This window comes from Anas platyrhynchos, chromosome 4, assembly GCF_047663525.1.
Source record: "Anas platyrhynchos isolate ZD024472 breed Pekin duck chromosome 4, IASCAAS_PekinDuck_T2T, whole genome shotgun sequence".
In the NCBI taxonomy this organism is placed as follows: domain Eukaryota; kingdom Metazoa; phylum Chordata; class Aves; order Anseriformes; family Anatidae; genus Anas; species Anas platyrhynchos.
Window position 1 is genome coordinate 21,206,551 of NC_092590.1, and position 25,541 is coordinate 21,232,091.

The 25,541-nt window shown below is 42.5% G+C and overlaps 1 protein-coding gene across 9 annotated transcripts in view; it reads right to left on the minus strand.

Moving 5' to 3' along the window:
• Positions 1-2,286: 2,286 nt before the first annotated feature.
• MTUS1 (microtubule associated scaffold protein 1) overlaps positions 2,287-25,541 on the minus strand; it is a 112,522-nt gene continuing 89,267 nt past the window's right edge. For 8 of the 9 annotated variants that reach the window (XM_038178203.2, XM_038178204.2, XM_038178205.2 and 5 more), the window contains 8 exons: positions 19,593-19,659; positions 11,405-11,619; positions 10,785-10,890; positions 9,754-9,827; positions 9,553-9,648; positions 6,516-6,632; positions 5,413-5,510; positions 2,287-4,539 (listed from right to left, as the gene is read on the minus strand). In XM_038178203.2, coding sequence (XP_038034131.1) covers positions 4,323-4,539; positions 5,413-5,510; positions 6,516-6,632; positions 9,553-9,648; positions 9,754-9,827; positions 10,785-10,890; positions 11,405-11,619; positions 19,593-19,659 — 990 coding nt within the window. In that variant the 3' untranslated portion in view covers positions 2,287-4,322. Of the gene's footprint in view, positions 4,540-5,412; positions 5,511-6,515; positions 6,633-9,552; positions 9,649-9,753; positions 9,828-10,784; positions 10,891-11,404; positions 11,620-19,592; positions 19,660-20,272; positions 20,501-25,541 lie in introns of those variants that run through there. The other variant, XM_027456173.3, reaches the window with a different exon arrangement.

The following is a 25,541-nucleotide window of genomic DNA, read 5'->3' on the forward strand; positions in this document are numbered from 1 at the left end:
CACAAATTATTAAATAGGTATTATATAATTTTAGAGTAATACCCAAATGAGGACTTTGTACCCCCCTCTCTTTTTCTTCCCTAGGCAAGCCTTTAATCTGACCAAAGTAACTTTTATAATCCCTGAGCTTCTGGATGAGGCTGTGTAATGTTTTCATTCCTTTTTAACACTTTAATTTATCAGAAAAGTAAAATGCTTTGAACTACAGGAGCTGTGCCAGCACCTTAAACTTCAAACTGCTTTTGAGCCTTCAGTTGAACAATTCATTTCCTTTAAAATATTTAGTGAGTGGGGGATAGTGTCACCTGTTCAGACTTGTTCAATACTATGTCGCTTCATGTGGTAGCATCATTTTCTTGGTGACAGTTTGGAAGGAAAGAAAATGATTAAGTAAAGCCATTGCTGCATTATTGCATGAGTAGTGTCGGTGTAGGTTTAATAGTTACACGTACTGACCACATACAGGTCTCAGACCTGATAACTACAGGAGCAGGACCTTTAAGGAAGAACTTGGTGGGTTTTCTTCTTCGCTGCAAACATTAAAATAATCCTTATCATCAGAAGCTATGAGAAAATGTCTTTATTTTACCATGTATTTTAATATAGCTCATAGTTCCCCCAAAGCCTCATTGGTAGGCCTAATTCTTTCTACCTTGATGCAAATGCACATTTCCACGTGAATGAATAGTGACACAAGGCAAAAAAATGATGCCTGGGAAATGAAATGTTAAGTGATCTGTCAATGTCATATACCTAAACCTGCCACTATTGCTATTTCCCCACCCTAGTCATTACTCTGCTAAAGCAAAGCAGCAGCAGTATACTGCTGGTATTTTTCTTAATCTTAAGGGTTCAATTATTATTTCAACTTTCTGATGACTTTTTTTTTTTTTAAATTCCAGCACAGCCTTAAGTTATTTCCTTGTTGTCAGGCAACTGCAGTTTTGAAGAGCAGTGGTTACTTGCTGTCTAGAAGGAATTTCCTGCATGAGTCGCCTGATACCAGGTTGCATGCAAGTATCCACGGTGTATGTCATGAGAAACCAGTCTTCAATTTGCATAAGGAAATGATTCAACTCAAATTTTACTGCAAGTATGGTGTAACTCAAAAAACACACCTTTAGAGAGAAAAGTATTGCAGAGGCATGAAACATGGTATGGATAGCTTGATGACAACAGACTATTTGGTACAGTTACAAGTGTCATTGTGACTTCCTATGAAACTTATCATTAAAGATAGCTAAGGTGGAGTAGCCGAAGAAAAACACTTGTATAATTGCTCAGATAGTGCTAGACCTTTAGAATACATTAAGTAAGCAGGTTTCTAGCTTTTTATGAAAGAAAACTTGTGCTAAAGAAATCAGAAATATGTAAAAGTTACTGTACCCAAATAAAGCCTTTGCTAACATACAGTATTAAAATTGAAGCTTGAAATGTTAATACTCAGTTAAATGGAGGTAAATATTGAAATGAACAGAATATTTAGTTTTCTGACCAACAAACAGTAAGCAGGTACTTACATGGTCTGATTTTGATATATAAGAGTTACCCATTTCTTCTTAACAGCATTAAAAGTTCTACCTGCAAGCTGTATCATTAACTTACCCCTAGAGTTGACCTCCACAGTTTTGTATCACTTACTGTGCCATACTTACTGCTCTGTACTGGTAGGCTGGAAAAGCTTTTCCCCTTCTCCATTACATGAAGGGGCAGACTGTATCTCCAAGCATCTGAATGTATGCTTCTTGAATGTTTTATCTGAGGCTCTGACATCCCAGCTAAGGTAAAGTTCTTAATGCTAGGCATATATTTTTGTGACTTGACTTGTTAGATTGCTAAACTGTGTGGCTTTTCTTACAGAATCCTGAATAAATCCTGAATAAAGTGAGTATTTTTGTAAGAGGAATGCTTTAGGATGCCTTTACCAGGTATATACACATTGGCTCCATAAATTAAGCCAAACATACTCAAGTACATGTATTTTATTATTGCATAATTCTGTGATGGTATCTACATTTATTTTTTTTTTTTGGAACAGCCACCTCAAACTGAATAACTAATAATCATAAACAAGCTCTGTATAATTTCTGTTTACATCAGAGTGGCAGAGCATAGTTAAAATTTTCTAAGGGTTAGGTGAACATTAATAACTTGTGTAGGGAAGCTTCATTATTGCTGTTCCGCTGTACTGAACAGGTGCTAAGAAATGTTAAGTATTTAAAAGAATGTTCCTTCTTAGATTAAAGATCATTTGACTAATAAAAGCAGGAAAAAAAAAAGCCTTCAATCAGTACAAAAATTTATTTTTTAAGCATTAGGCTCAAATACATATAATCAAATTTCTTTGACCATAACAAATAAGAATGTTCCAAGCTATACTTTAAGCCAAATTTTAGCCCACAGAGGATTTTCATAGTTAAACTGTTTTCTAGGGGTTTCAAATTTAAGTGCTGACACCACTAACAGTGGCATGTACAGTGCTTTAAAGAGGGTTAAGAGAGCATAATGTTTCATAAAAACGGCACCCTTAATTTGTACATCATGTAAAATTAAGTAATAGTCAGCCACAAGTTTATTACATGTTTACTTAATGTACGAGCACTGTTAACAGTCTTGTTTTTGTGTTTGTCATTACTAGCCAAGATTTTTCAAGTCTTGGGTAACATGGTTTGAAGTGGTTCTCCAGTTCAGTTCCCTAAACTCTTCCTATCCCCTCGATTCCTGTTGTCAAGCTACTAGAAAACACAGGGAAACTCAGATGTGATTTACCATAACAGTTAACTGTAGAGCTTGTTAATAGCATTAGCTAAAACAAGTATTACAATGGTTCTGGAAGTGGCACTGTAAAACCCAGGCTACTGTAAGCACAGAGAGTTTTGTAACACTAATTTGAAGTGGAACCTGTGTTTAGTAGATACACTGCAGAGATCTTAAAACAGGTCTGACCAAGGGAGTAGCAAAGCTATGTGATTGTTTAAGCTGAAGCTCAGCATACAACATTTCCAGAAATGCTGACACCCTCAGCCTCCAGCTTCAGCAGGCAGGACAATTTTTTCACCTACTCTACAGAATCTCTTGTACAGGATCTTTTGCCAAAGGAACTGGCAAAACACTCGATATCCTGCAGTCTAAAAGGGAAGGTATGGCAGAATTAGCAAGATAACTATTCACAGCTACCCCCTTCCCCCTCTTCCACAGGGAAATTTAGCCAACCCCAATGAATGTTAATATAAATGCTAATGCTTGAAAAGCAAACACGTCACCAGATACATTGAAATTCACAGATAGCCTAAGATTCTTCTTGAGAACCAAGTTAAGCATGCACCTAACAATTATTGCATTTTTCTCTTTGGCTTTCAAATCGTGTTTTTCCTCAGCAATGGACATGCTGTTTTGGGGAAGGTAAGTGATTCCTTTTCCTCAGGTAAGATGATAGGTCTGGACATCTAAACCTGCAACTGTACTAAGAACTCGTGACCTCTGGGGATACCCTGGTTCTAATTCGGATTATGACCCTGTAGACTTGAAAGCCAAAATCCACTGTAACCTGCAAAAAAAGAAGTCTCCTTGTAATTGATGGAGCTGTGCATGGATATTAGACCAAGAATCCATGCGTAACATGGCTGTGATTCAATTTGTTCTTAAAGTTCATTCAGAACACCATACACAGGTGGGCCAACACGCTAATGAGAGAATTGATAAAGCTTTTCACACCATTCTTGTACTGAACTGAAGCCAGAAAGACAGAGGAAACCGACCTACAGTACTAGTGGCAGTTTCTCCTCGTTTCTGCATGAAGGTACTCCTTGCTAAAAGCATGCATACTGACACCATTATTAAGGAAGTACATGTCAATGTATATAGTCTTCAGCTTTTATCCTTTATTACATACACAGCAAAGAAGGCAGCATTAGACACACGCACAGTGTGTTACATCCATTCCATCCACAGCACGCACACACACACACAGCCTTTAAAAAAGTGTCTGTGATAAGGAACATATTATAAAGGTTGTGATCTTTATCTCTAAGCCCCTGAGCTTCTTCTTATAGTTAGGTGAAAAGGCAACAAACAAGTCTTTCCTTGCTCCGTAAGTGCTTTGTGCAACGATGTCCATAGAGGTCATAATCAAGTCTTTTGGGGAGAAGCAACGTGAGCATCTTAGTCCCATATTCTCAGTCTCTTACCGTCATTTTTGCACCAAAGTTTCCAGTTATGTTTAGTCGTCATCCTCAGCTAATATAGCTTTTGCTCCTGTGATTAAAGTTAGGATCAGTTCTGCAGATCACAAAGGAAATGCAATCCCCTTTCTCTCAGAGATGTCATCTCGGTGATACCGTAGGACTAGAGAAGTTACCAGAATTTCGTGGGGACTGAAGAGGCACGGATGGAGAACTGGGAGACAGTTTCCTTGGGCTGCATAGGTCGCCGTTGTGCAACTTCCATAGAAGTTCTTCATTTTCCATTGACAGGCGCTTGTTTACTTTCGATTCTTTTTCTAGTGACTCCTGTAAAACAGCTTGCTCAGTAGAAAGTTGCCTGCAAAAGACAAATTTACATCAGAGAACATAACCGAAGTTAGAGGTTACAGTATTGAACTTAATTGTTAAAGGACAGTTTGAGCTTGCATAAAATCTTGCTTTGATTACAAGTAAATTACTTCCTTAAAGTGAGAACTAAAGAAGGATTTAGCATGTTTACAGCCTTGCTGGATTTAGCCTTGTAGCTTGCAAAAAGCAGGAGAAAGTTCCAATAAGAAGCACTCCTAAAGGCCAGTGAAGATGGCCAGAAAAAGCACCTGAGAAGTGAGACTTGTCCTACTTACAGTAACCAATACTTATAAACAGCCCTACTGGAGCCTTTTGGTCCTGTTTCAGGCTCAGCTCTACAAAGAAGCTGCATTTCTGTAGTTTCCTTCAACCTAAAAGGGTTTTCCCATCCATTAAAGTAGCAGTTGAAGTTAGGAGAACCTCAGACACATTTTATCCAAGTTAAATGTTGCTGTCATTGCTAACTACAATGCGCTGGGCTTTCCCCCAATCTAAGTTGGGCATAAATCACTCAGCTGAAATAGTTACAAGTAAAGGCAGGTTTAGCTTACAAGCCAGTAGTTCTTGAAGAACCTGTAACAATATATTGTAAGATGACATTTCTGAGTGGCTTTTTCTCCCTGAAACATTGCTTTGGAGAACTGAAGGGTGAGCCTTTACTTCCTTACAGTCTGTTTCTGCTTGGTTTTCTACATAAGAAAGCTCATCTGTAAAGATAGAAGTGGGGAAGGGAGGAGCGTGTTCTTCTACAGACAACTACAAAGAAATGGTCACTAATATTTGTATGGATTTCTCTTTCTTTTCATAGGAAGCCCTTCCCTAGGTTAATAAGATCGTCTAAAACTCCCAAGATCTTTTTCACCTTGAAAGCTCCATGTGTTTGTCCATCCGAGCTTTTAATTCTTCATTTTCTTGCTGAACCTTCTTTAATTTATCCATTAGGATGGTGTTGTTTTCCACCTTAGAACAAAAGGTCACAGTTTAAACCAAAAGCCGTACGCATATATTCAAGTTACTGACTTAACTGTCACACAGCAGACATTCCTAGTCCCCAGGTTGCAGGCTTTGGTGCAAGAAGCACAAAACCAGACAGTGACCGCAGAGCAATGCGACACTGACCGGCTACCGCGGCTGGATGTTCTGTAGGAGCCAGGTAGGCCTACTTGCCTTACTCTTGCGTAACGCTGGCATTTTGCCACTTGTGCTGATTAGATGCCAATAAAGAGGAACTGGCTAAGGTATATGCTGCTCCATGAGCAGATTCTAGTAACTTCCATGAGTTACAGGCAGCAGTTTTATAAGCTACTGCAGACTGAAGGCTGTCTAGAAATAACATGCTAGAGTGACGAATCAAAGAGCTCCCCTACATAAACAACTCTCCCTGTTATTTCTGATTTCACTTCATTGTTACCAAGATGTTACCAAAAGTTAAGGAAAACAACCATTTAATAACTGGTTTATGTTCCAAGGGCTTCTCTGCTGTGGCAAACTTCTGTCAGAAGAGATGAAGGTTTACAAGTAATTTTCTGGTAATTGGAGACCAGTGGTACTGGGCAGCACATGATGCTGTGCACCACTGAAAAACTGGCATGAACGTATTCCCTTGTACCCAAACCTCTTTCTATACTTCCTCATTAACATCTTGCCTAAGTAAATATTACAACAGTTTTCAAAGGCTCCGCCCAGGATAAGGACCCTGTCCTGCCACAAATTAGAGTTTATAGAACCCAGCAGTTGCCTTAAGAGGTGGAAAGGCTACTTGGAGCATCTGGTAATTCCTGCCCCCTCTTTACAGCCCGATACAAATGGGATTGTACCTGCAGTGTCTCACATTATTATCGCATGTTTCCTTTTAAACAAACACAGGAATTGATCTTTGTGTGCAAGCCTGACCAGCCTGAAATCATTACCAGAAAGTAACACAGGGGCACGGTCCAAAACTGGCAGACCCCAAGGGAAACTCACCAGTTTTTCCATCTTCATTAGCTTTATATCCTGCTGATGGAGTTTCTCATTCTTGATCTCCAGCACTGCTTTCAAACTTTCCAGCTCCTGTTCCAGATACATAATCTGCGGGTTTTTCTGAAAGATTTCCACAAAGTTTCCTTATTACCCTAAATTTCCTGAACAATCTATTTCTCTATTTAGACAGAGCAAGAAAATAAAAATTGTAATGACAGCTGTAATTTCTTTTTCTAAGTGAAATCAAGTCAGACAGGTTTGAACGAGAAAAAGATCCAGTACTGCTTTTTAATCTGATTTGGTTTGTCCTTCATTTTACATTGGCAGTTACAGTTTTTCTTAGCAGGTGTTCAGAAAATACATTTTGTACAGATATGAAAAATCCTCGTGAGTCAAGGGAAACCACTAAAGCTGTCACAGCCAAACTTGTTTTGCAGGAGTGCCGAAAGGCTCCCTCTAAGGCTAGGAGTTCCAAAATTTATTTCGTATTACTCATAACCCATCCCAAGAAGTAATTAGCATAAACATTCAAAGAGTTTTCAGGTGCTGAAGTAGTTCAAAAAGCGCACACAGTTTACACAGCTATGAACTTGGCTGTAGCTGACTTTCACTGTTCTGTATCTGAAGGTAGCTAGCTTGTAAGAAGAAATTAAACATTTTTTCTTTTACGTTATTACGGTATATTACACTGCTTTACATCTATGATTTATCCACAATATCGCAAGCCAGCACTTGGATTTTCAGGGGGGAGGGGAGAATGGGGCAGAGCAGGGTCTGTTTTCTTCATGGATGTCTTTTCCAAAGTAAGGAGTCATTCCAACGCTGCAGAGTAAAACATTCTTAACGTTTCAAAGGCAAAGTCACAAGCAAAAATACAGAAACAGAACAAGTCTCAGTCCCTTTCCAGGTACTATGAGTGGAAAACAAACAGAGGTTAATCAGTGATGAAGTGTATTGTATAACTAAGTTTATCTTTAAAGCAAACAGAAGTTCTTTTAGCACATTTTGGTAAAATACTGATGTACTACATTGAGTAACAGCTTCATTGCCACATCAGAAAACCTAAGACTCATGGGGAGATGCTTGTAGTTCTGTGGGACGCACGGAACTACTGTGGCAGAGCAGGGGCTGTAAGGTACAGAGCCAACACATTTTGCAGGAAATACAAAGGCCCAATTGTCTATCTTCCATTCTGCTGCCTGTTCTTAAGGACTGTGGCATTTGTGATTCTTGTTCAATTTCTACTTTTGAACATAAGTCAGCGTGAGGGTATGCAGTACTGTCTCAGAGAAAGAGGCAGAAAATTTCAACGTAATTCCTCTCTTTTATGGCTTTGAATGGAACCTACAAGCTATGGAGAAAAACAAACCTAAAAATTTTTCCTTTCTGCCCAAAAGAGCCTTGAAACATCTTTAAAGTTACATCTCAGCCACCACATCAGCTACTCATAGTATAACACAAAGCCAGATAACAAGACTAAAGGCCCCAAGAAGATTTTACCAAAAAAGATAGGAATATCAAGTTGATGCTATTTAAATAATAGTGGAAATACCTCTATCTACAAAGGCTTAATGGGATTTCTGGCAGTGCAGCATGTGTGCTTCCTGCATAGCAATACACTGTGTCAAACCTTTATCTCTGTACAGAAGCTTCTGAAGCGCCGTACACTGCCAGGATGCAACACGTATTTGCAGCTGCGTAAAGGCACTTGACTATTGCTCCAAACTGAAATTACATCTGAGCATAGCTGTGGGATACAGTTCAAACTGCTAAGTGCAGTGTGCAACATAACATGTTCTGTTTGCTATCACCTCTCCCACTCACAGCAACACTGATTGCAGATCCTTCTGGCTGCAGCTCTACCCTGCCACTAGGATAAGTAGCAAGAGAGAAAAAAAACTATATTAAATTTCAGTGAAAATTAGAGCAGCTTCTCCTAGGTAAGACTGCACTTTTCACACACAAAGCAGATGTCTTGTTCTGGCTTTTTCCTTTCCAAAGCTCTGTGAATGCCCAACAGATGGTTTTCCATCTGAAGGGCTCCCTGTAGCTGGACAGAGGTCACGTTACTGGGGTTCTGCTCTGCTCTCTTCTGACCGATCAGCTCTTCCTCCATCCCACTTTCTTACCTTCTGGTCCCACCTCACTATACTCTTTCCAAGTACGTATCTGTCCCTCTATTTCAATTTCTGACTTGAATATTTGACCAAGTCTTAAAACAGGGAGTGTGCTGGAAGACAATTCTCCAATTAAGTAGCTGAAGCATACAAATCAACTATGGCCAACCCCCCTATAATTAACGCTATCCCGTCATGTAAAACACAGACCAATTACACTTGCACGTGCCCTGCTTTCCAGGAAACCAACGCAGACTGCCCATGTAAAGTAGCTAAACTGACAAGATCTGGGAAGTGCCAGTAACAACGCATCCTAAATACTTTTTTAAGCATAGAATTTCTCTTCGTGCAGTACTGCAGCAGTACTATAGGTCACACTAGAAAGATAAGCATGTTTATATCTAGCCATTCCCAGTGCTTGAAAGGCTCCTCTCAGAGCACATTTCTAATCCCAGGAGCATCACAGATGACAGCAGCCTTCAGAGGGAAAGCAAGATGGAATAAAAGTTTATCTAAAAGGTACATCAGCAACAAGTATGAATCAAATTCATTCAAGACTCAGGTACACGAAGAGAGGTTTGTTGTAGTGGCACAAGACAGCCCACACCCTGATCATAGTACTGGCAGAACATTTAGCGACTGACTAGCAGCAAGCTGTGATACACCTTTGGCATACAGTGAGGTCTTTAACTTAGGCAATAACTTACACATTCTACAGATTTATATATTTATAATGGTAAGGTTAATAAACAATACTGTAGCTCTTGACAAAAACTTCTGGTAGGCAATCCATTTAGATAAAATATCAGTAAGTATCAGAGCTCTATCAGATTTGATTGCAAACCTTTCATATTATGCAATAAAATAAACCCAGGCTTACGAGATCTGCCCCGTCTGCTTTACTTTTGAAGATCTGGACTTACAAGATTGGCTTTTTCTTTGGCTATTTGTTTTTGCTCTTCTAATTTCAGCTTCTCACTCAGAGATTCGTTTTCACATTTTAATTCATCAATTTTTTTCTGAAATGAAAAAATGGGCATAGTTAGGCCAAAAATTCACTGCTCATCCCCAAAATGCTTTCTGTAAGTTTTAGACTGTTGCAACGATGCAAACCTTTAACATACCTCAAGCAATTCCTGCTTTTCTTTAAAGGACTCTTCAAGTGACTTCCTTTCAGATTCATGGGCATTCTTGAGCTCTGCAACAAATTATTTTTTGCAGATTTTTAATACCACATCCAAAATGAAAACTCTTTTTGGAAAGAAAAAGCACAAAAAGCCAAAACAGGTAATGCACATGTACATAGTCAGTGACAACACAGAAAGCTCATTTATCACAAACTGCTCCAAAGCCTATACAAAGCATCAGATTTATTTACTGCTGCTTCAGCTTCGTTGGTTGTCCCCTGGCATACACATGTCATTAGCTGACGAGTCAAGTTTGAAAGCGTTCATCTACGCGCAACAGAAGGATGAATTGAACACAAGATCCACATCTGACAAAAGCTGAGTTTCTGAAGGGAAATGCAACAACAACAACAAAAAATTGTCCTCCAGGAACTTATAGAAAACGATTACCTTTCCTACTCTGGAAATATCAACCAGAAGAGCTAGTTCTTCAATTGCAGGGGAAGTGTCACCAATTTTAAGGAGGTGAAAGGATCGCTGGAAATGTGGCTGCCAAGTGGAGTTGGAGGGAGGATGGAAATCACCACCTCTTAAATCAATTAGATGCAATACTATTTTTGAGAAATGTTCCCATGTCAATCTGGACACTACACCACCCTATTTATCCTTCATTTCAATTTTGAGGTGCTCCATACAGAAACGGGGAGGGTGGGCGGGAGAGCAATTACTCATTACCTTGACATTTTGAGGGCAGATTACACCTTAGACACATCTTTTACTGAAAGAAAAAGTCATCTCTGCTCAGGAGCAGTTTTGGAAGTTTCCTTCAACTATAATGGGATTGTGGTTATGTCAGTGTGTAAAATGGGACTTGTTCAGTAGGAAAAGGAGGAATTCAGCCAGCATTTGTAAAGACAGTTGACCAGCAAGAACAACAAAACGTCCTTATTCAGGTTTGATGTGTTTTAGGGATTTTTGTCCGTGACTAGCAGCACTATAACGTAGGTACTTGAACACAAAATACTTGCCTGAAAAAGAGGATTCGTATTCCTTTTTCAGTTCCTCTACTTTTTCTGAGTGGCTGTTTTCAAGTTCCAGCTTAAAGTTTTCATGTGTGATATTTAAATTGTCCACCTGCAATATGACAAGATGAATGTTTCCCCTTAGAGTGTGAACTTAACCCTTGTTTAAAGTATTGTTCCAGTGGCTTTAGGCCATGCATAAGTCTACTTAACATATAGTCACAGGAGAAGCTAAGCCACATAAAACTTTTAATAGATGAGAACAAAACCTTACAGTTCACTGATACCAACAGAAGGATGTGTGCACATCAGACACATGGAGTTGCTGCAAAGCAAATTCATGAGCCAGGTGGGGTTTTATAAATCTTAAAGCTCAAGCTGCCTCAAACAGCCAGAAGAGCTCCAGAAGTAATTGAAGCGTGCAGCACACTACCAATTTCTAACATGTTTAAACACAAGCTTACGATCTGGACAGCTTAATGCAGTAACATTTTTTTAATTGCAGTGAAGTGGAGTTTCACACTAGACAAAACACCTTCAAAAATAGCTAAAATTGGGATTACCTGAAGACTCATTTATAGCATAAAACAATTACTAGAGAATATTCCTACTTAAATGTCACAGACCTGCTCCTGGAGTTGCGCTTTGTACTTCTCAGCTTCTTCGATGCAGATACTTTGGAGCTTCTCGCATTCTGCAGTATAAAACTGTTTAAGCCTCTCCTCCAGTTCAGCTAAATCACTGTGATGTTGCTCATTTAATTTCTGCAGAAATCCTTCATAAGCAACCTGCAGTTCATTCCTGTCTCTCTCCAATTTCTCACAAGCTGCAGAAGTGGTTACTGAGGATGTCAAAAAAAAAAAAAGTTACCTGATCAAGTTCAACGCTAATTTCACAGTCTCTCGTTACAGGCATTAAAGATAGGGAACACTGCACAGCAATAGGGTTATACAAATATAATTTATCCATGAGACAAGTGCCACCTCCAAGGACACGTGAAAAAACCTTCATAAAATACCAAATACATCACTCTGTATGTTGAGAATTAATTGAATCTAGTTAAATCAGGAGCCCACGCAGAAAGCACAGCTGTGACAGCTTGTCATGATGTAGGAGAATGAATGTCTCACTAGAGATACTGGAGTGCTCTAATGAAAAAAAATTAATTGGATTTGCTACTTCACCTAATTTGATCCCATTTCGGAAGCGTATTTTTCAGAGTGCTTCACTTTTTGATATATAAACCACTTAGCTGAGATTAAAAGTGTTAGTATCCTGAAGGCCACCCATTCAGCACGCTGATCACGCTCAGCACTGCAGCCCGCCACGGACTGCCCTACACAGTGTGGCACAGCACCACCAGTCTGAGACACGCTACCAACATGCACAGACCTGAGGTATTTAAATACAAGATACGGAGTAGCTTCAGAAATCCAACACCAAAATGCTGGGCCGCTCTCCTCACACCTGTATTAATACAGGTAAGTTGAGAGGACTGCCTCAGTTTGTCTCTCTGTGGTTACACAGCTGATTAAAAGGCAAAATAGAAACTAGTAACTTGTACTTCTGAGTGTAAAATTCAGCATTCACACCTCCACCCAGAAGAATAGAAAGAACCATTTTCCCATTTTCTCCTTCTAATACAAGAGGAGCAAGCACCTTATGTAGCCAAAAAGGCTGGAAGCAAAGTGGAGCAGAACCCCTAACAGAAGGGCATAGTCACTGACCTTCAGCAGCATGGCTGCTGTGCAGACTTCACTGCTTTGGTTTTCAATACATAGATCAGTCAGATGAGTGTCTACTTAAAAGAAAAAATCAACTTGAATGTCAACGTGATGTTGAGTGAAATACAGGGCAAGCCATGCGTACACACACGTTATAGCAGCTTGGCACACTGCCCAAACGGTACAAATAGAACCTCCCTATAAAAGCATTGGAAGATCCATATTTTTTGTACAAGCATTGCAGGAAATTCTTATCATAGCTTTGTTTGAGCCTTAAGATACGTGAATTGCAGTATCTTCAAAGACTGACTCCCGGATTAGTCCTGGCCTCAGCTGTCATGGAAGCAAGCAGTCTTCCCAAGTAGAGTGCCTGAAGTTAGACACGTGTCAGGTCCCCCCCTCTCATCAAGAGCGAGAAAACAAGCGACTGATACTGGCACTCTCGTCTAAGTAGAAGGTAATGAAGTCTTGGCCCTACTGCAATCACCCTGAACATCACTTGAACAAGGAAGTTTAACAGCAGGCTGTGCTGCATGGAAACCAACTTGTGCATAGATCTGTGTGAATCAGTGGTGTTTTTTTGTTGGTGGTGATTTGGGGCTTATTTTTCAATAAAGAGCAGGCTTAGCTTTGTGCTAGTTCTGTTTGAAAGGCCTGCTGATCAGGACAGTTTCAAGCCAGGTCGTTCATCCTGTGACTGGCCGTGATCCAACTAAAGGCCAAACAGAAATACACCGCAGCACTCTCTGCAACTGAAGCCGATTTCACAGCTTTCCAGACCACCACCAAGTAAGATTTTTATTTCCCCATCTTAATTCCTTCCATGAACTACTGTTATGATTCCTCTGGGGAAAAAAAAAAAATATATATATATATATATATATATATATATATATAAAAAAATATAGCATTTGCACTTATATCAATCACATCGGTATAGCTATTGAATGTGTACGCTCTGCATTTGGGGGAAAAGGAAACACGATAGGCAGGGGACATGGCTATATAATGCAAAGAAACGGGCAGAGAGCCAAATGGAGGCATTAGACAACCAGCCCCGTGCAGAACTGATCTGACCATTTACCGCAGAGCAACAGGAGTATAGCTGAGAGGCAGTAAGCAGCTCACGTGCCTCATTTGAAATAATTGTAGCAAAATGCTTCAAGAGAACCACTTCCTCTAAAGCCAAGGGGGGAAGCAGCAGTCATCCAATTCGTATTTGTAAGGGCAGAGCCATCCATTTGCCTTTACATTTGAGCTAAAAGAATTTGCTGCCTGGCCCTGTCTTGTCTTTAAATGTCAGTGTACAGAACTTCAGATGATGCAAAACACCTCAGAAAAAAGTCCAAGAGCATACCACGCCTTTGTCAAAGAGAGTAGCCACAGCAGTTCTCGCTCAGCCAGTTTGCAGTTCAGATTTACGAGAAGACGAGTGTTACGAGGGCAAGCAAAAACTAACTTTTAAAACCTGCACTGGCAGCTGAACGTCGCATTACCTTGAAGGCGATGTCTGGCCTCCACAAGGCTGGAGGCTGCTCCGCGTCCTCACAGAGTGCTCCTCTGACCCGAATCCTCGCCGTACAAGCAAGGAGCAGGACCACCACACGAGAAGAGAGCTCCCAGTATCATGGTGGAGCAAGAAATTGTGCGTGCCATGTTTCAGCAAAAGCTGAAACATGAAAATTCTGAAAAGAATTTATTTCAAACGATGTGAAGTCCTGTACACCAAAGTGTTTTGTCCCCACACTCAGAATTCAGGTATCGGCAGCAAGTATTTTTCACAGCCTATCCATCCCCACACTGAATAATATAATTAATTATATGCATATAATTAATGACATTGCTTTGTTTTAAGAAAGGGATGAGCCACAAAACTGCAGCTAATCCCTTGGTCTGGCTACTCATCCACAACAGGGAAACGCTGCAAAACTCCTGACTGACCAAGGCTGATGACTACTCAAGAGTTTTCTCATCGAACCGGTGCTTGATTAGGAAGCAAAATCTGCAACTGGAACGTGTGCTCTTCCAGCAGTGCATAAAATCTCTATTTCAGCTTCTTTCCCACTCAGAGACAGCTGAAGTGCATGCTTTGGAGTTTTTATACATGACTATTGTGCTTCCTCTGCCTCCTTGAAGCACTTCCCTCAACAACTCCACATCTTTATTATGCCACTCATTAAGAAGACCACAGACTGAGCTGAAGAAACAACAGGAGACAAATGGTCACATGGCATTTGGAAGAAAAATCAGATGAAATAGTGCACTACCCATCCACCCATTACATTTCCTCAATCACATCTCTAACACTAAATAGTTTTAAGCTGTCAGGCTGCTTATAGAATATATAGAATGGTGGACGTGGCAGCCAGAAGCAAGATCTGCTTCATTACTGAAATAGAAAATCTGTTCATATTATTCCCCACTTGGTTATCCCAGCCAGCCTGGGACAGTCTCCCTCTGTATTATTACAACACAGAGCAAGATTAATCCATGTTTTAATGCTCAACACTTGTTTATTACCCATAAAGAGCCTGGTTCTTCTGGGTGGAACCACTACCTCCAGCAATCGCAGGAAGCTCCTGACATTTGGTAACAGCCAAATGTCTTCATTCAGAAGACATTCTTCATTCATTTTCGACAGGTAAAATTAACATCCATACATAGCTGTTAACAGTGGCCGCTTCCATCTCACAAATTTAACTGCAGAGCTTTCTGTGTGCCAGCAACATCAGCCACCACCTAGAAACAGAGGCGTGGAGAACCAGGCACTGGCAGCTCCCTCCAAGAGCACAAACTGCAGCAGCTCCCAACAGCACCAACCGTAGCCCCAGGTGAAGGAGAGGGCTCCAGAAGTTGCCCTGTTTTGTAGAAACCCCAAGAAGAGTACTGCACATTCCCAGGAAAAGCAGCCAAGGGATAACAAGGGATAAGCCCTTACAAATGTGTAATATCTCCTCCTTTCTAAATTTAGTTTGGTTTTACTCTAATTATATAACAATTCATTGTAACTAAACCAATCCAGTCCTTACGGCTCAAATGCTTACATAAAAACATTGCTGCTCAGCTTACTCTCCCCCTAAAAGCCACCACAGCCATAGCTCAGAGAAGAGAAAACATAATGTTGTTTTTTCGGAATCCTAAATTGAATTACTTTGAAGCAAAAGTTATCTTCATAAAGTTGTCTAAGTCACTCACTGGCCTAGTTATGATTTATGAAATGAAAACCCATTAGACTGTCTGACATTTCAAAACAGAGGTCACTAGCTCAGTAAACGGGCAGCATTTTAATAGGTATGGGGGATGTGAAGAGCCGGTAAGTGCCAGAAAGCATCAAGTATTTAGCACCGTGTTTGTTATGCCACAGCGCATAACGTTTTATTGCTCTAACTTCATCTTTCATGTAGGAATATTTATGAATACCTTCCACTGACCAGTGACTCTACTGCAGGAACACAAGCTCATTTCCTTCCCTACAGATTTTTTGTTGTTATTACCCAATAATTAGGTCACATTTCTGGCAGACTCTCAATATTGGAAATCCTTCTACCCAAGCACGCTTTCTGTTCATGACCACGTTTCTCTTGGCGTTACTTCTGTAACAAGACTAACAACACGTGGTGCTAAGCCAAGTGCCACAGTTTTGTTCTTGGGCAAGATGAAACGAGGCAGGTAAACCAAAAGCATGCTTTGAGCTATGTTTAAGTGGGTTTGGTTGAATACATATATGAAACACTCAGGTGTCTGCCAGGAAAAAGTTCCTGTCCTACAATACTGCAGATGCTAAGAGTATCAGCAGGCAGGGAAAAGCATGGGAAGCCAGGTTCCCTCCCCCAGGTAGCTGATGGAAATGTCTAGCTGCTGTTAACTATTCTCAAGAATTACCATAACCTGAAAACCAAATCATACCCACTCCATCTGTCAGTAAAAAACAACAGCCTTTTTATCCCAACCTCCAAAGCGCACTTTAAAGGTCATTTAATAATGATAATAAATAATTAAAAAAAAAAAAAAAAAAAAAAAAAAACAGCAGAAAGGGATTTCTGAAGAAAATACTGTTTACCAGTGGCAGTATGGAGGGGTTAGATGTCTGGCTGTCGGGGATGCGGGCAGGTCTCTCCTGCCCACTGAGAAAGGCTCCTGCATTGCAGTTTTCGAAGGGCCAACACGTCGGCTGAGTCAGCTCTGCAGCAGCTGGTGCATAGCAGCACCAGCCTGGATTGTGTCCAGCAGGGCTCCAAAGTGACTCCAAAACAATTGGAAGCACAATTAATGTTGGGGAGTAGTTTCATACCTCTGAGGAAATGCAACTCATGATTTCTACTTATGTAATTAAACAGGTAACTAGAAATAATTTACATGTTGGCCTGTATCTTAATAAGGAGAGAAACAGGTGGCAAACAGCACTTGTATCTGCTCTGGGATCCCAGAATCAAGGTGTTTACATTCAAACCACCAATTCAGTCTTTGTGGCTGGCGGTTTTAAGGAAAGCCACGTCTGAGAATGAAAGTGAACTCCTTGGAAAAGCCTGTCCCCAAATACATCATCACTGCTAATCCTCACACGCGTTTCCAGCTACTGAAAGAAGACAGCATCTGGTACGTGTCCTCTGCACGTGGCTTGGTGACACGGTGGCTGTCAGAGTGAGAGCCTGGGACTGCTCTGCATATGTAAACCAGCCCCCCACCCCAAAATGTTTGCACGCAGTCATTAAACAGGAACGTATTTGGGTAGAAAGGGGATTGCAGCATAATCCAGCAAAACAGACAGTTTGATAGCAAGCCAATTTGGTTTTGCAAGGTAAATAAAGGAGCTTGGGAGCATATGCAATTAAACTTCAAAGGCAGAAACTGAGGACTCAAACCTGCAAGGTGCACGCTGCAGATTTCATGCTCCTCTCGAATTTGGCAACATCTAGCACACAGACTATGCCAAGCTGGACACACCTGGTTCCTCTTCCTAGACCGCTCGTTCCCAAACTGCGAAACAACATGCCTTAAAAACACGTCAGCCTGGGACTGCATGAGGCAGGGTGTCCATACAGCCCAAAGGAGACTGAAACTGAAGTTAACTGTCTAACCAGCCTGTGCCTAAATGATGCTATGAACCAAAGCTCTCAATCCTTACCTCCAAACAACCCATGGGAATCTTAAATGCAGCTCTACCCATTTAGCAGGGGAAACAGAGCTGATTAGCAAGTGTGCATTTAACAGGTTATTTTCAGCTAAAGCTAACATTACAAGAATGTATTTCTTAAACCTGGTCAACAAGCAAGGCCCGGCTGGCTTTATTTATTTTAAGCAAATCTTTAAAAGCCAGATGGAACTGCAGACCTGCCACTGCAGACCTGTGCTGAGAAGCACAGGCAGGCCGGGCATGTGACGTGGCTACGCTAGAGGAGCTGTGTGAAGATAAATGTTTCCCTGAAATCACAGGGAAAATTGGGAAACTGCAAAGGGAAGCCAGCCTGAGGGAGTGTCACCTCAGCCAGGGCTCAGCCAGCACCCAATATAATATGCAATATACACATGTAAACAATATACATATATAAAATTTATACATATAAGTCCATGTTATCTTCACAACACAACTCTGTAGTTCACCCAAGAAGTTTCCTCAACTATGACTCGAGTTCTGCTTTTGTCACTGTGGGGTGACACAGTGCTGGCTGCTGCGGGACGCAGCCCTCTGCCCTTCCCTTGCCCCAGCCCAGCTCCTCCAGCCCGGCTGCTTGGAAGCCCCCAGCCTTCAGCAGGCTCCAGGCAGGCACCGGCACAAGGACACGAGGCCAGAGGGACCCAAGGCTCCTTCAAAAGCAGCTCCTACAGTGCAACCTGGACACTTCATCAGCAGAAAGGTGAAAGGTTGCAGCATGGGAGAGGCTGCTGAGCACTAAGCTCTAGCAAAGCCCCAGCTTTCTAGTGTTGAACTTTCAGGAAAGAAAGCTTGACATGTTTCTGTGGTGTGTTTGGTACCTTTGGTACTCTCTTGCACCTACCCAGGCTGCAAGGCTCTTGCTGCTTGTGCTGCTCACACACCACAAATTCACACAACACCAAGTAAAGCTCCCAGAAAGCTGCATTTTGCAATAAGCTCTCAACTGAACACCAGTAACAGTGACAAGGAGAAGCTGTGCTCTGCTGGTTCAGCTGGGGGTAGCCTCCCCATCAAGCTTTCAACTCTAATTAGTCACAGGAGTTGCCCGCCCTACTAATCAGTGCTAATAAATAAATCTGAACACTAAGTGCACCACCTGCACAGAACAAGACCTACCCTCCACTTTGGCTGAGACAACACTCAACTTCCAAAGCATGTGAAAACAAACACTTCGGCTCCTCAGTAATAAGTGATATATCTGAAACCACTGCACTCCTCACTTCTGCTTTCAGAAGGTTGTTTTTTTTTTTTTTTTCTATTTAAAGGGGCTTCATCCTGACAGAAGTGGGCTTTTTATAAAACTCTAGTTTCATTTTGAAGCACCCTCAGTTTAATTCAATGACTTTTTGCACTCCACAAGTTGATCCTGCTTTGAGTTCAAACAAGTTAGATGAAGTTGCCATTAATGCAGTTAAATCAAGCTTCACAGTTGGCAAAAGCAACCCTTGCACATTACAGCTCAATTTCATATTATAGCTGTCCGCTAGGATGAGTTCAAAGATGTAATCTCATTAGCCCGACACCACTGCCTTCTATTAATTCCCCACTCATTCACCTACAAGTCACTAATGCAAAATGCGAGTTTTGCGCAGCGTATTGCACAGCTTTATGGATTTTTGCTGCAGACCTCTAGAGTGGGGGCTCAGACAGTGCGCACGTTGCCAGACACCCCCCATCTTCTGAAAGTGAGTTCTGTGGTCGTCAGATGCGTGTTTCCTGAGGAGGCTCCCCAGGCACAGGCAGCTCTGTGCCAGGGATTCGGTGAACCTGGGGTCACGCTGCCGAGGCTCCGAATGCAGCGATGCAGCATCTGAGCAGGACTCAGGCAGGGAGTTCAATGCCTGCCATCACAACGCCACGGCATCTGTCTTTGCAGAGATCCGGTCTGCCCCATTTGTGCTTTCACTGAGATTAATAGGATAAATAAATTCTTACCCAGTTCTCCTCGAAGGTTAACCAGCTCCTGAGATAACTCTTTGTGTTGTTTCAGTGCTTCCTCCCTCTGTAGGAGAAAAAACAAACAAACCCAAACACCGGTTACTAGCGACCTGGACAGGGCACCTTCCAATAATCAACTTCGATGTGCTCTGCAGCAAAACAAGAGGCAGGAGCAAGAAGCCAAGACATGAATCATGTAGGACAACAGCCCCACCGTTCCCAAACACACAGATGTTCTCCTGTCGCTAAGGAAGTTGTACTCCAAAACGAAATAATAGCTCCGTTGGTTGTTTTTTTATTATTATTATTTTTATTCCAGGATACCACGGCAATCTGAATCCTGCTCCGCAGCACTCGCCTGCACACTTTATGATGGGTGGAGCGCCGGGAGCCCTGGGCACAAGGCAGCCGATGGCTGACAAGGGCGCAGGAGTGCCCAAGGCGGGCAGGGCACCTTGCGGGGTGCGTTACGGGGTGGGCATCGCCCCGCACCCCCAGAGAGCCAGGAGGGGCGCACAGGACCCCCCTCTTCTCTCCCCTTGCCAGCTCCTTCCTCCCCTCGCCGCGCCCAGCTCCCCAGCATCACTACCAAAAAAAAACACCCCAAAAACCCCCAAACGCCCCCAAACCCCGCACCCCGCATCCCCGCCCGATCCAGGCGAGCCCGGCGGCGTTACCCTGGCTGCGGCACACGGCGGGTAGGTGCAGAGCCTGCTGCCGGAGCAGCCCATCCCTCGGGCAGCGCCTGCCTCCCGCTGCCGAGCCCCGGGCTGCGATCGGTGCCCGCCCGCGGGAGGGAGGGAGGGGAGAGGGAGAGGGGGGGAAGAGCTGCGGGGGGTGGCGGAGCCGGGAGCTGCCGCTTTTCGGGCTTTAAATCGCGGAGGAGAGAGAGGAGCGGGAGGCCCGGAGCCGCTGGCTTTGTGCTTCCGCTAGGGAACACCGGGAGGGAAAAAAAAAAAAAAAAAAAAAAAAAAAAAAAAAAAAGAAGGAAAGAAAAAGAAAATAAACCCGCCCCGGCCCCGAGCCGCCGGGGCTCGGGCAGGCAGGGGCACGGGCGCCCCGAGGCGGCGGCGCCCCTCGCAGCCGCACGAGTGACAGCGCCGTGCCTCCGGGACACAGCTGCTGCTGTCAGCACTGTGCTGCAGCCGGTGGCTGCCCCCCTCGGGGTGAAAACACGGGCTGAGCCCGGCCACGCTGCGAGAAAAGCTTGGGGGACAAAGCCACCCCAAACAGAGAGCCCCCAGGGCAAAGCCCGGCGATGCCAAGCCCCGCTCTGCCTGCCTCTGTGGGCTTCCAGGAGGGCGCACGCCACAGGGAGCCTCTGAGGGGGTTCCTCTCCCCACTTCTTGGGTCACATAGTCATCCCTGATTGTAATTCTCACCCAAAAAATCATCCCTGACCTGATCACCACCTGCCTCCCCCTCGGGCCGGTGGCCGCACGGTGCGGCAGGCCCCTCGGGAAGGCCGCCGTTCGGGCTGGTGCCTCCAAAAGGCCTGCCTCATGGCCCACAGAATGGCTCATGTCTGGTTTTAATTAAAGCTATTCTGATCTCTGTGTCCTTTCCACATCAAATTAACCGACTGGCCAACCAGAAGCCAAAACCTCAAAGCAGAATAGGAGCCACTGCTCTCCTGAGCACAATCTCTCATTTGGGAGCTCCTTGCTTCCCGCTGCTCTCGCACCGTTTTGCATTTTCCTGGTGCTGTTGATCCGTAAGCTCTCAGCCTTCAACGCGCCCACTCGTGGTTTCCCAAAGCAAGAAATCCACGCAGACACGCCCCATGACCCCCATGAAAGAAAACATTCAGAGAAGGCTTCCCATCGGGACTGCCAGCCACCTGGTAAAATGCCAAACACAACTCCCAAAATCCAGGAGGGGCCATCTTCAGTATTTCATTCCCAGACAGCTATGCAGGTACCTTCTAGCTCATACTTCACAAGATTGTAGTGAAAATCAATACCAGAAACCGAAAAAACAGCTCCACCAGGCAAGATCAAGCAGTTTTGGCCTTGCTCATTTCTCCATATAATTTTATCATTGCCAGATTTCTCCATCAGCACAATCCTCAGTTAGCTGTCACAGACTCAAGGAGGCTCTTAGTAACAATTTAAAGCTGTTTCTGGCAAAATTTATGAGCTTATGGCAAGATGATGGAGGATGGCTGGGTACCTACTTCTCTTATTTCAAAAGAATCTGTTACAGCTGTGCAAGGCAGCCAGGCTAGCTTTAGCAAAAGCATTTACGCTACCACAAACATGGAGGCAGTGGGCAGCCACAAGAACAGAGCTCGGGGACAAAAGCTTTGCCCCAGGTGGTACCATTTGGGTGCACCTCTCTTGTAAGGTGCTGTAAAACGATGCTCAGCATAAAGCAGGAGACCTGGACATTTCCTGTTATGTGAGGGATTAAGCAGTTAAAAAAAAATCCTTCGCAGCTTTTGAGGATTTGTCAGGAAACTCCAGGGGGATGTGTGCCCAACAGCAAGGACACCTGGGAAGGTGAGATGTGCTCTGCTGCAGCCAGGGAGAAACACAAAAGCAGGGGAAAAAAGGTACGAGGTAAAGGGTGGAGATCGTGACAGTTTCAAAATGACAAAAATGACAAGTCAGGAATGGAATAAATTACGAGATGTCTTATTCATGCTTTTGTTACTGGTAGTTACAGGCTCAAGAGTGCTTTTTCCTGGCAGCCAGCTGGTTTTGCTGCAGCTCTAAATTCCAACAGACCAGCCCGGTGTCATCTTAGGAGAAGGACAACAGTGAGGACACAAACGGCTCAGAAGCTGCCATCCCTCTGCCTTAAAAGCAGGAAGCTCCACAAACGTCCACATTCCACAATGAACACAAAAGGTATCTAGCACCGAGCATACCAGCAGCCAACCTTCCTGGCCGAATATTCGCCTGTGAGAGCCACAAGATATCCCCAAGAGCTGAGCTACAAGCAAGCATTTCCCCAGCGGCCGGTGTTCCCCAAATCTTCCAAATTGTTCTCATGAGAAGCCTCGCGCTGCAAATTCCCTCCCACATATTGCCTATCAGGTTTGGAACAAGTATTATTGGCGCATTGCTCCAGCTGCACTCTGCAAAGTACTGATACATTTCCCTTGGAACAGTCACAACTGACTTCTAGGTCCTGAAGTATTTGCAGAAAATCGGGTCGTGTTGTGGGGCTTTTTCTGTGACACGAACATATCCTGCCTATACTGGGGTGTTCTCCTCTTAAGGAGGAGATACGGAGTGGTCCCTACCAACAGAAGGGAGAGAAAGGTTCAGATGATGCCATTACGAAGCACCCCATGGCAGCAAATGCGCAGGAGGCTTTGAGTCAGCAGCAGTTAGACCTGTTATGGGCAGAACCGCAAGGTGGAAAGAGCTCTGATCTGCAAGGCTGCGGATCAGCCTTCTCGTTCTATCACTGATACACTTCCTAAACAAGTCATTTCAGGAGTCAACACACGTGAGAGGAGGACAAAGTTCCATATTAAAAACATATTTGTTAAAACAGACTAAATAAAATTTGTCCAGAGTCTGTAAGACAGAAATTCATGAGTGCAGCAAAGAAAGGAAGCACCCAACTGTGTTTCACTGTCAGATATAGGGTCAAATTAATTTTATTCTGGGAAAAGAAAGCCTGATTTTGAAAGCTGTTTAGTGTCAAACCATAAGCACTTACTCCTAAACCAAATTCGGAGAGAAACATTATTTATTTATTTCAAGATACCCAAAGGTTACTTGTAAGCAATTCTCCAACACAAGTGAAAAGATGAGTATGATCACTGGCCTTAACGTGGAAGCTGAGTCATGTCTCTGTATAAACTCCAGTCACTCACGTGGTATCAGCTATAGCTCGGAGGTAGTTATGCGGGGGTAACAAAAGGGCCATTCATATCCGCTCTGCAAAATTACATTTGCATTGATTACTTTGCTCCTTATGGCAGACTACCTCTACCAGTTCCTGTTCCTTCCTCGTCCTTTAAGGAAGTCTTCTAATTAGAAGTCAGCAATTTTAGAAATTGTCATTTATTTATTTATTTATTTATTTTTAAACTCACCCATTCTCAACCCACTTAAATATTGAAATACCATCTCTTTCACAGTACTCAGAGGCAAAAGCAAGCTAAAGTTAGCCAGGTATCACAACACACAGCCTTTAACCCCCTTCTCCAGGTATATTTTTGAATGGAGGACCAGACTATTACTGCAGTAAAGTGAAAATGCCATTAATCATCTCAAATCAACCAACCTACAGTGAAATGACTATTTCCAAATTACTCTTGACACTGTTAGTGTGCTGCCTTCTTATCAGACAAAATAAGCAATCAATTTTCACCTGCCCTTGACTTCTTATTTCAAACAGAACCCAGTTAAGTCTCAGACTACAACTCTTCTACGATTAGCTAAGAGGGACTCCCTGTAACTTCCAACATTTGACTTCTCTCATTTATGAAGCATCAAATGTTTGTTCCCCGATGTTTAGTATGGGAAACAGTAAAGCAGAGAACCAGCCAGACAGGATTCCTGTGAGTCACTTAATATTTAATATGGATCTTGAACTTGTGGGCTCTACACTTGTACAAACATTAGGCAGGATCTTATGCTCATATGAGAGAATAAGCATCTGTCTTCCCATTTTGAAAAATGGCCACCTGTATGCAATAGCTTTACAAAGTTAGGCCCAGATGTAGTAGTAAGATGGGCTATTTAACTTTACAGCCCATTTCCTACTCTATAAGATTCCTGAACTGTAATATTAACTTTATGTCACACAGAATGACTCTCTTCTTCCCTGTTAAAATTCTCATCTCATAAGCAAGTTCACCAATTCAATTACTTAATTTTTCAGTGTTTTCCCAAATTTGCTTCAATTCATCTCATCTGAGCATATGACAAAGTCAAAGTCTTGAACAGATATGATGTAGCTTGACAAACCGCAATGCCATAACTTAAATTCTCGCATCTATAGAATTATAATTACCTTTATCAAAAATTTTAAAGGTTAGGATAAGAGATCCTACGCTTGAGCAAAACACTACAGTATTTGTTCTAAGGCCTTCTGTTTTTAAGGCTGTTTAGAATTTCATCTGAAAATGCAGTATAAAAAGAGGAAAACAAGAAGCAAAGATGTTATTTTCTTTCTCCCATGAGCCCCTCCCTTTTACTTCAAATCTGCAATAGTTACATCTAGCTTGCTACTGTCATCAACTGTGCATCTTCCTTAAAAATTAGGAACTAGGAGAAATAACAAGGAATTAGTTTCTTTGTCAGGGAAGGCAATACTGGCTACCTGAAACATGAAACTTGATTTTAAAGTCAAAGATGTATTTTTCTCAGCACACCTTTTGCTAGGACTAGCTACAGGGCTGAACTTTCAGTTCTCTCCATCACCCCTTCTGAATCCCCAACAGTACCCAATAAATTTGGTAACTGAAGTGTCTTCTAAGAGCTGGATGGCTATTTTACCAGAGCCAGGTCTCACAGTAGTTAATTTCCTGGGTGTTAATAGCTCACAAAATTTCAATGTTGCCAAAAATGTTATTGTCAATTAGCAGTCAAATGCTACAAAGAACTTGAGAATAATTTTAAACTTCCTTGCTTTCCACAACAGATACCTGTAAGATACAAGCTGCCAGAGCCTAAGTTTGCTATAAAGGGTAAGCTACTGTGTTCTCTCTCAAATGCTATCTTTTACAGAACAGAATATATCTGAATTCCTTAGAATCAAGATATTATCTTTTGATTTCTGTTTTAAGTGACTGGGTTACTTGTTTGTTTATTTTTCAATCTGAAGAAACAAACATGATCTTATATCCTTACATTCTGTCTCGTGTAAAAAGAGATATCTATACTCTGGGAAGCCAGATTTAATGAGCAGAAGTGCATTTTGGATGAGAATCTTAATGAGAACCAGACAGGTTTGATGTTAGGTTCTGGAAAGTCAAAACTA